At 42.9% G+C, this 11394-nt stretch overlaps 1 protein-coding gene across 3 annotated transcripts; it reads right to left on the bottom strand.

The window, feature by feature from the left end:
• Positions 1-121: 121 nt before the first annotated feature.
• LOC120033923 (casein kinase I-like) lies at positions 122-11256 on the bottom strand. 3 transcript variants are annotated; one of them, XM_038980320.1, is made up of 11 exons: positions 10907-11256; positions 6625-6715; positions 5939-6049; positions 5491-5639; positions 4857-5085; positions 4472-4642; positions 4158-4306; positions 3607-3796; positions 3041-3180; positions 2661-2727; positions 122-2538 (listed from the first exon to the last, which is right to left on the bottom strand). In XM_038980320.1, the coding sequence occupies exons 2-10, from the start codon at positions 6698-6700 to the stop codon at positions 2695-2697; spliced, it is 1248 nt and encodes a 415-aa protein (XP_038836248.1). In that variant the 5' UTR covers positions 6701-6715; positions 10907-11256; the 3' UTR covers positions 122-2538; positions 2661-2694. The 3 variants fall into 3 exon arrangements, with proteins under 3 accessions (XP_038836248.1, XP_038836250.1, XP_038836251.1); XM_038980322.1 differs by having other exon boundaries at positions 11038-11256; XM_038980323.1 differs by lacking the exon at positions 10907-11256 and adding an exon at positions 10681-10827.
• Positions 11257-11394: the final 138 nt, after the last annotated feature.

Below are 11394 nucleotides of genomic sequence, written 5' to 3'. Positions count from 1 at the left end.
AACATGTAATTTCCCAAATGCAGTGTACAGCTACAACAAAATACAAAAAAAATAAAACAATGTACACAAGTGCATAGAACTGAAGTAGAATAGAGCCATTTCAACAAATTACTAAAAAGAGTGGAAGTTTTATTTTTTATTAGGTCATAAAATATACACAAATACTGTTGTAAATAAAGTTAAAGTGTGTTAAAGAACTGTACAAGATATCAGTACATAATACATAAAGTGTATACTCCCGATAACCTGACAAGCACTATCCCTCCCCGTAGTTACATTGCCACTGGGTCACACTGGCTTGCCAAAGGGACACGTCGCAAACACAGGTCATTACCAGAATCTGTGACATCACTGTGACTGCATCCGAGTCCCAGTTATCATCAATGACATCAAGGGTGCTGGTAAATGACATCCAGGGACCTCTTATTTTGAAATAGAAGGCGCCGATGACGTCAACCCCTGTCAGCATCCCCTTTTTCAAGAGTGCTTTTTTTTGTTTTAAAGGAAAAGTAGACAGCCCTATATCAGGTCCTTGGTGGAGAACATGGACAGCCTCCAGGAAAGGCTTTGAGTGGAGTGATGGGGAGAGTAGTGACAAATTCTCAACAGGCTATGAACAAACTGCTGGGAATAAAATAAACGGGACAAAAAGAGGAAAAACAAAGTGCAATACTTCAAGAGTTTCCTCATACACAAGAGAAACAAAATGGAGTTTCAGAAAAATAACAGTGAGATGGACAATCTCAAATAATGAGGCACGAGAAATGTATAGCCTGCAGTTTATCCCCAGCAGCCCTGTGATCTTAACAGGGGACCTATGGAATTCTGAGAGTCCATGCACCAGAACTACACTTCTGACGACACACACACGAACCAGTTGGCGATGTAAAAGTTTCTAAAATCCCTCCCAATTTAGTACTTAATATTTTCAAATATTCTGATCCCCAGCCGCAATTTATGCATTTAGTATGTCTTTTTCTACATTACACCTTAAAAACAACCAACCACATTTTGGCTTTACACAGAAATAAAAAATATATTTACAGTGAAGTAAAAAAAAACAATTTAAGAAGCCATTCCACTTCATGCACCCCCCCTTCAATCAAGTACAGAGCTCGTCCATTCCCATCAGACCTACAAAAAGAAAAGCATTAAAATAAAATGTAAAAGTTGACGTTAAGAACAATCATGAAAATCATAGCCATCATCATTTGCCAACTTGTTCATCACAGTCTCTGGTCAAATACAATAAGCTTGTGATTCTCCCATGTCTTAAGAGTGTTGCACAGTCTTAAAATAAGCATGGTTACTTTGACCTTACCAACCTTCCAAATATTATGACCAAAGAACACAAATCAAAAAGGAGACCAAAGTGGGCAAAAAGGGAGGATAAAAAAACCCAAGTGTGGATGAGGTGGTGAATAAATGAGAGCGGGAGAAGGGTAGAAAATGCATGTTCACCTCAATCATTGTGTGAGGTGTTGGCTTTTGGGCAACATCAGTTCCAAAGAGGGTTAAAGTAGAGAATTAGGAATTCAGTAAGAGGTAAAGTAGAGAATTAGGAATTCAGTAAGAGGTAAAGTAGAGAATTAGGAATTCAGTAAGAGGTAAAGTAGAGAATTAGGAATTCAGTAAGAGGTAAAGTAGAGAATTAGGAATTCAGTAAGAGGTAAAGTAGAGAATTAGGAATTCAGTAAGAGGTAAAGTAGAGAATTAGGAATTCAGTAAGAGGTAAAGTAGAGAATTAGGAACCCAGTAAGAGGTAAAGTAGGGGAAAAGAACCCAACACTATTTCTACACCATTACAGCTAATAATCACTTGCTCTTCCTTTCTCATGGCTTCATCTACCACCCACCCATCTCTCCATCTTTCTCACCATTCCTTCTCTTCAGCTGTACCTTTCCTTTTCGAATTAAAACATCAAATAATAAACAAATTTCCCAAGCCTCAACAGGACCCCCACCAAATGAATATGATCTATTCACAAAATATTCACAGTAAATCATACCAATGGAGTACAGCCCCTTACTATTCTATAAATGAACTGGTTAAAACATACATGGGTACATTTGTGTGTGTGGTCTTTGCAGTGTAAACAGAAATGGCTAAATCCACACAAGCCCAAATTTCGAGTTGACCTTTCCTTGGTTTGGAACGTGTTTGTGCCCGCAACTATATTTGGCAAAGGAGCACCTGCTTGGCTTTTTCGACCCCCAAATCAGTCTTCTACCTCTGCCAGCCACCCAGAGAATAGTGGGGGAGGGACAAAGGTGTGTGGCAAGGGGTGTATGATCCAAGCTACCATGGGGTAAATAGGTCAGTGGAGAGGAGGGTGTTATTCACCATCTTATCCTTGTACTATTATAGGCCAGGTTTATCCCATCAAAGTTAGGGTGGAGGGGAGAAATTCCTGCAGTCCTTGACCAACTGTCATCGGTTTATGATTCTCTGTCCTTTCCTCCAAGATCCACTTATCTGTCCAATTGGCAAAAATTCACAAAATAAACAAAAATTGGGACAAAGGATCTCTTGAAGCCCTGCAATGGAAGATTGCGTATTTAGTCAGATGTGTAGAGTTTTTTTTGTTATTTATCACCTGTCTGACAAACTAGGTACATTTAAGTCCTGTGTGTCAACTTAGGGAAAGAGACATCCTTACCTGTCAGTATCCAGTGCATGTGGAGCTGAAGGTTTCACTTCCCCAGGTGCTCAAATGGCATGCTGACCTGCAGAGAGAGAAGAGGGGAGAGAACAAATGACTCAGAAAATTGGAGTGCAAATGAGAGGGCGAACGAGTGCCACAACTGTGGCACAATCTAAAAATAATAAATCAACCCACTGCATTCTACATAATATAGAAGCTAAACACTAATAGGAAGTTCTCTGAAACTTTGACAAGAAATGTAATCTTGTTCTGGAAGGGTGGACATTTTTCCAGTTGATATTCCCCTCAAAGTTGGTCGTAGGAGTTGGGCTCAGGTGGATGACACCTGGGTTTTAGGGTTTGTGATGATGTATGATGGGGTAGCGTTAGCGTACCTGCGAAGTGGAAATTCGGGATTGGTCAAGACGGGCTGTGAGGTCAGAGGATGACACGTTTGCAGGGGCTCCTCGGTGGAGCCGCATGCTCACCTTCCGCTCACGCTCAGCGCGAGAGATAGCCCGCGGTGACGTGTTCCCTGAAAGAGGAAGAATACAAGGGAGACAGTTCTATTTCTATTTAAAAATAGAACTGTTGACTGCAAACCGTCATTTCTGTCAATGCGTTTACAAAAGTATTTATCTATATCAAAAGCCATTTCATTGTCCCCCGCAATGAAATGGGGAAGTGGTCTGCGGCTTGGTCTCCGTTCATTTGTAAATTAGTCACACGCAATCTGACAGCACTGGGCCGATTGATGAAACTTGGATGAATGATGTCTTGCCATAGAGATCCGGCATTTACAAAATTACACTGATTGGCAGAAGGAGGGAGCTATAGTAATTAACTGAAATGTGTTAGGCACACACACACTCTCTCTCTCTCTGCCCTTTTTGGATAATTTCCTAAATGTTTATTCCATTCAACTGTAGCTCTAGTTAAAAGAGCACAGGTGTGTGCTCACCAGACTGCTGCACCCGTGATGCAGGGTTAGAGATGGCCTGCTCAGGTCCATTCCTAACTCTGTTGGCAGCTGGTGGGTTTGGCCCTGGCGGGAGACCCCGTGCAGCAGATCCCCGAGGGCCTCCTACGATACGCTCGTCCTTTTCGTCAGCTCCCCTCCTCTCACCGTCTTCTGCTGTCCTACTGGCACCCTGAGAGGAGACCACACAGGTTACAGTAAACCCATACCTCTACATAGAACTACATCCAAATCTTTCAGAATCATTCTGGTTATGTGGAAACACTGGATAATGTATACATACCACTGCTCTACAACCCTGTTTTTGGAGAGCTACCCTCCTGTAGGTTTTCACTCCAACCCGTTGTAACTAACCAGATTCAGCTTATCAACTAGCTAATTATTAGACATCAGGTGTGCAAGATTAGGGTTGGAGTGAAAACCTACAGGAGAGTAGCTCTCCAGGAACAGGGTTGGAGAGCCCTGGTGTAGACAGACAGAATGTAGCACTTAGTTCCTTGTAAAGAATAAGAGCTTTGGTGTGGCAAACTTACAAATTTGAGCATGTTCCAGTCGAATACGTAGTCATAGGAGAAGCCTTGTCTGTGGAACAGATTCCTGAAGAGTTGCCGAAGGTATGAGTAGTCTGGCTTGTCGTCAAAGCGCAGTGAGCGGCAGAAATTCAGGTAGGTGGAGAACTCGGCTGCAGACAAGCAATGCCAATAAAAGGGAAGGGTGAGCAAATATCCAGGATTGAGAGACTGTGGTATATGCAAACGTTTGTTACAACACAATGGGGAAGGAAAATAGTTGTCCACACACGTTGATACAAATGTCACAGCCCAGACAGATACTAGCAGTCACTTACAGGGGTATCCTTTGCAGAGCACCTCGATGGGGGTGGACATTTTTTTCTCGCTGATGCGTTCGTACTTCTGCCTCTTTGTGGCAGCTTTGAGGCCTTGCCAGGGCAGAGAGCCCAGGTTGAAGTACATGAGGACATATCCCAGAGACTCCAGGTCGTCACGCCGAGACTGCTCTGAAGAACGGTAGACAGGTTTGAATGATTTGCTATTTAGGACATAGATAGGATTGAGTGGTATCAAAATATGTAAGCTAAGGACAAGGGGACAATAGTCACTACATCTCAACACTAGGCATGAGCATTGGAGGGTAAAATGAAAATCACATTCATGAAGATATTTAGATATTTCAGCCAAACAGGAGGAGGTGATTTTTAAAAAGTCCCTTACCGATGCCCAGGTGGGTGTTGATGGACGCGTAGCGTGCAGTGCCCGTCAGGTTCTTGTTCTCCCTGTAGGGGATGTGCTGGTGTGTGCGGGCGTCTCTGTACTTCTTGGCCAAGCCAAAGTCGATGATGTACACCAGGTTGCCCTTCTTCCCCAGCCCCATGAGGAAGTTGTCGGGCTTGACGTCGCGATGGATGAAGTTCTTGGAGTGGATGTACTCGATGCGACTGATCTGGGGAGGACAGAGGAGGATTTAGAAGAAAAGGAGAAGCGAGACAACAGAAAGCTCTGCTGGCATGGTCTGTAAAAGCCTTAAAACCTTACTGTAAGCTAACCGTAATTTAAACCCTCCAACAGCCAATGCCTTTCGGGGGCACAACATTGGTAAAAACAGCAACAATAAGTAACGGAACAAATCTGCGCAAAAGGAAGAACAATGAGGAGGACAGGAAGTGGAGAAAGGACAGCCAAAGACCATAGAAGAGTAATACGACAACACAGCAAAGTTAAGAGAAAAGGGTGACACAGCAGCACAAGCAAAGTTAGGACAGCAGACAGAGTTAGTGTTAAAGGGTATAGAGGACAAACAGTACAATGAACATTGAGGGGAAAAGATGACACCATAAGAGTTCTGTACCATCTGGTCTGCCAGCAGTAGCACCGTTTTGAGGCTGAACTTGCGGGAACAGAAGTTGAAGAGGTCTTCCAGACTGGGGCCCAAGAGCTCCATCACCATGACGTTGTAGTCTCCCTCTGCCCCGCACCACTTTATCGAGGGAATCCCCACTGTTAGGCAGGCACAAAGAAGTAGCTTTTAGTGTACATCTAACCATAGTTACTTGCGCATACGTCCTTTACGGCTAATGTCATTACAACAACAACTTCAGCGAAAGAGTGTTTCAGTGCTCAAAACTATTTTTGGTGAACATGATACTTCTGAAATAAAATAAATGCAATAAATGGGTACATTTACCATTTATGATACAGTCACTACTTCCTGATCCCAATAGACTCAGACGTCTCAATAGGGCATTTACTAGGAATTTACTAATGTTCCTTCTCAGTCACTCCCCCATTCTCCTCACCTCCTCCCTGCATCATCTTGTAGAACTTGCTCTCGATGTGCAGCTGTGGGTGTTTGGTCTTCACACATTCCAGCTTAATGGCCACCTCTTCGCCCGTGGCAATGTTGGCACCTGAGGAAGTGCACACACACACACACACACACACACACACACACACACACACACACACACACACACACACACACACACACACACACACACACACACACACACACACACACACACACACATTAGGGCTAGACTCAAGAGCAACTTGTGAACCATGAACATGGAAAGAATCTCCGGTTGAACACCCAGGGAATGGAAAGAATCTCCGGTTGAACACCCAGGGAATGGAAAGAATCTCCGGTTGAACACCCAGGGAATGGAAAGAATCTCCGGTTGAACACCCAGGGAATGGAAAGAATCTCCGGTTGAACACCCAGGGAATGGAAAGAATCTCCGGTTGAACACCCAGGGAATGGAAAGAATCTCCGGTTGAACACCCAGGGAATGGAAAGAATCTCCGGTTGAACACCCAGGGAATGGAAAGAATCTCCGGTTGAACACCCAGGGAATGGAAAGTCTAAGGCTAAGGGGAGGAAAAAAGCCAATATAGGGACTAGGCCAGTAGACAGAGGCAAATGAAGAAAAGTACAAGGAAGAAGAGAAATGCCAACAGTGGGAGATGGAGCACTTCCACTTACCAAGGTAAATGTCTCCAAAGGACCCACTCCCTATTTTCCGTCCCAGTCGGTACTTGTTCCCCACTCTCAGATCCATGGTGTTGAAAGTTCACTATAGACACAGAACAAACAGACGAGAAGAGGCCAAGATGTTACGAGGCAACCATGACCGTACAGTCTTATATTTTACACTTGGCATAGGCTAATTTGAAACAAATTATACAAATACAACATAATTCACTAGACCTCAAATCGAAGGCAAACTTTGACTAATGGAACATTTCTTCCTGAACCAGCGGTTGGCCATCTTACAATCACTTTGCACATTCCAATACAGGATGACCATTAACTGCAAACAACTAAATTAATTGAGTGAGTGTCTAGCTTGAGCGGGTTGATTAGCAGACAGCTGTCTGGATTAGAGGTCGACCGATTAATCGGAATGGGCGATTAATTAGGGCCGAGATCAAGTTTTCATAACAATCGGAAATTGGTATTTTTGGACACCGATTTAACTAGGCAAGTCAGTTAAGAACACATTCTTATTTTCAATGACGGCCTAGGAACGGTGGGTTAACTGCCTTGTTCAGGGGCAGAATGACAGATTTTTACCTTGTCAGCTCGGGGATTTAATCTTGCAACCTTACAGTTAACTAGTCCAACGCTCTAACCACCTGCTTTACATTGCACTCCACGAGGAGCCTGCCTGTTACGTGAATGCAGTAAGAAGCCTGCCTGTTACACGAATGCAGTAAGAAGCCAAGGTAAGTTGCTAGCTAGCATTAAACTTATCTTATAAAAAACAATCAATCATAATCACTAGTTAACTATACATGGCTGATGATATTACTAGTTTATCTAGCGTGTCCTACATTGCATATAATCGATGCGGTGCGCATTCGCAAAACAGGACTGTCGTTGCTCCAACGTGTACCTAACCATAAACATCAATGCCTTTCTTAAAATCAATACACAAGTATATATTTTTAAACCTGCATATTTAGTTAATATTGCCTGCTAACATGAATTTCTTTTAACTAGGAAATTGTGTCACTTCTCTTGCAACAGAGTCAGGGTATATGCAGCAGTTTGGGCCGCCTGGCTCGTTGCGAACTGTGTGAAGACTATTTCTTCCTAACAAAGACAGCCAACTTCGCCAAACGGGGGATGATTTAACAAAAGCGCATTTGTGAAAAAAAGCACAATCATTGCACGACTGTACCTAACCATAAACATCAATGCCTTTCTTAAAATCAATACACAAAAGTATATATTTTTAAACCTGCATATTTAGCTAAAAGAAATCCAGGTTAGCAGGCAATATTAACCAGGTGAAATTGTGTCACTTCTTTTGCGGTCATTGCACGCAGAGTCAGGGTATATGCAACAGTTTGGGCCGCCTGGCTCGTTGCGAACTAATTTGCCAGATTTTTAGGTAATTATGACATAACATTGAAGGTTGTGCAATGTAACAGGAATATTTAGACTTATGGATGCCACCCGTTAGATAAATTACGGAACGGTTCCGTATTTCACTAAAAGAATAAACGTTTTGTTTTCGAGATGATAGTTTCCGGATTCGACCATATTAATGACCTAAGGCTCGTATTTCTGTTTATGTTATAATTAAGTCTATGATTTGATAGAGCAGTCTGAGCGGTGGTAGGCAGCAGCAGGCTCGTAAGCATTCATTCAAACAGCACATTCGTGCGTTTTGCCAGCAGCTCTTCGCAATGCTTCAATCATTGCGCTGTTTATGACTTCAAGCCTATCAACTCCCGAGATTAGGCTGGTGTAACCGATGTGAAATGGCTAGCTAGTTAGCAGGGTGCGCGCTAATAGCGTTTCAAACGTCACTCGCTCTGAGACTTGGAGTAGTTGTTCCCCTTGCTCTGCATGGGTAAAGCTGCTTCGAGGGTGGCTGTTGTCGATGTGTTCCTGGTTCGAGCCCAGGTAGGAGCGAGGAGAGGGACGGAAGCTATACTGTTACACTGGCAATACTAAAGTGCCTATAAGAACATCCAATAGTCAAAGGTATATGAAATACAAATCGTATAGAGGGAAATAGTCCTATAATTCCTATAATAACTACAACCTAAAACTTCTTACTTGGGAAAATTGAAGACTCATGTTAAAAGGAACCACCAGCTTTCATATGTTCTCATGTTCTGAGCAAGGAACTTAAACATTAGCTTTCTTACATGGCACATATTGCACTTTTACTTTCTTCTCCAACACTTTGTTTTTGCATTATTTAAACCAAATTGAACATGTTTCATTATTTATTTGAGGCCAAATTGATTATTGATGTATTATATTAAGTTAAAATAAGTGTTCATTCAGTATTGTTGTAATTGTCGGCCGATTAATCGGTATCAACTTTTTTTGGTCCTCCAATAATCGGTATCGGAGTTGAAAAATCATAATCGGTCGACCTCTAGTCTGGATTCCAGCGATAGGCTACATGATTACATTTGTAGGGCTGCTGAGGAGAGGTGGTACAGAGAAAGTGGGAAATACAGAGGGAAATATGGAAGATGAGGCCTGAAAGAGAGACAAGAGAAAGAGCAACAACATATCTCCCTGGAAGGGCCCGGGAGAGCTCCCCAGAGTCAGCTGGGGCCTGGATAGTAGAAATTGTCAGACACGAGGAGGGAAGGAAGTGAGTCTTCTGAGCCAAACTGCACGTGACACTGGAGCATCATCATCATTTATTTAGCACCCTCAACCACCCCATATTCTGCAGCCACTGCAAAGGCGCTGCTGCGTGGGCTGTATGTGTGTCAAAGCCCAGAAACGACTCTGTGCAATGAACTTTAGAGCAAGACCTGGAGAAGGATATATGAGGCATAACTTATAGAGCGCCACGCCAATTTAGGTGTCCTAAGAAAAGCTTTTTCTATCTCTCAGTTGACAATGTCGTACATACAGATGGGAAGCATGATTCAGTCAGTTCTCATTACTGAACTACTATAGAGTTTTTCATTGTGTGTATGACCTTGTCATGTTTTTCCTATAATTAGGCCTAGGCCATCCTACAACCCTGACCACATTATACCTCACCATGATTAAAGGTCTACTTCCTCTCAACAGAATACTTTGGAAATGCAAGTAGCTCACGACAGAGCAGAACAAGGAAGAACGAGAAGAAGCATTCTCAGTCAACCACCGTTTTGTGGGCAATGGGCATTCCAATTCGGGAATGGAAAAAAGTAATCAATTGCGCAGGACTAGTTGTGCATATTTAACCTACCAAGGGGGACCAAACATCTTTCCGGAAATGATTCCAAAAAACGGGCATGAGGTTCTCTCCATTGCCTGTAGTGTTGTCAGAAGAAGCATCAGCTGACTAGGTGACAGACAGAATTACAGATGTGATGGTAGTAGATGGATTAGGGTTAATAAAGGGTTAGGTTTCATTACAACATGAGGGTTTCAACTGTAGAGACCCAGCTCAGGCCTAACATTAATTATTTAACAGTTGATAAATCCTACTGGGTCATGTGAGAGGTTTTATCAACAGATCACAGTTCAGAGCCAGGCTTTATATTTTGATAGGAAACAATCAGGACCTGGTAACTACAGTGTAAACCATACACTCCGGCACCATGTATTGCAATATTCAACCATTACCACTAATCCCATGAAACACTACACAGTATTTACTGACTTGAATCATTTCATCAGTGTGGGCCTGTAACCTACATAGAATTACAATGCGTTCTCTTTAAGACAAATTCTGTCTTGACAAAAAGCTAGGAGGATTTCACAACCACATGAAAAGAGGCTGTCTCTTTTCAGAAACAATACAACTAGGCCTACATTATGCCAGTCTATTTTACCTAGTGTTAATGTATTAGCTAGGTACGGCAACGTGAAATGTAACATTTGCATGGACAAAATCCTTTAACGGATTTGAGTATCATCAACCCAACTAAACATTTTCTTACGTCACCTTTTAGAAAGCTGTCGCTGCGTTGGTAACAATCAAAAGGGAAGCATCTCAACTAGGTTGAATAGTTGTGACTTTTACGATCACTCAAAAGTCGAACTGGTTACAATAATAATAATACCTACCGTACACTTCAAACAAAAGGTTGCTACTGTGACAATACCAACTGTCCGTATACAGCAGTGGTTGTGCCTAGCTAGTAAGTAGCCCGAGAATACGCTTGCCGCTTCAACCATGTACCAGTCATTCACACCATTTTAAATGACTTCAAGCATCACAAATAGTTGAGTGTATACGATCATGTAACATTTGGACTTTATTCTAGCCGCACCCTTACACTGGGGTACCTACCCTATGTTCTCCAGTGATAGCCATCTATTCGCCCCTCCCCCTCTGCGACGCTCTGAATACAAGACTCCGGTTCGGTCGAATCAAGATCCCTTTCCCCCCTGGTTTCGTCGGTTCCCCAGTACACTACTCACACGATATTAGGTTTATTCGAGAGGTGGTTCAGTGGCAATGCTGATCCGAAGGATGTCAGTCAGACTGGGCCCCGGGCAGCGAAGGATGGGAACGGATTCTGGTGGCTCTCATACCCCAATTTTCCTTTTGCATCGGCTGTACTCCCTGTTGATAGTCCCTGTGAAGCTTCAATACGAATGGCCGTCTCTATCAGAGTTCTGTCTCCCCTTCACGTTATTTGCAACGCACCATTGACAACATCTATGATGTCAGAAGCACCCGGATTGCCTTAAAGAAATAGAACAGCTACAACTATTAAATGTCACACATTTGAGGAATAGGCAGCCTCGGAAAATAGGCTGCATTTACACAGGCAG

This window comes from Salvelinus namaycush, chromosome 41 (assembly GCF_016432855.1).
Source record: "Salvelinus namaycush isolate Seneca chromosome 41, SaNama_1.0, whole genome shotgun sequence".
NCBI classification, from domain to species: domain Eukaryota; kingdom Metazoa; phylum Chordata; class Actinopteri; order Salmoniformes; family Salmonidae; genus Salvelinus; species Salvelinus namaycush.
This window is presented reverse-complemented; position numbering and strand designations above follow the sequence as displayed.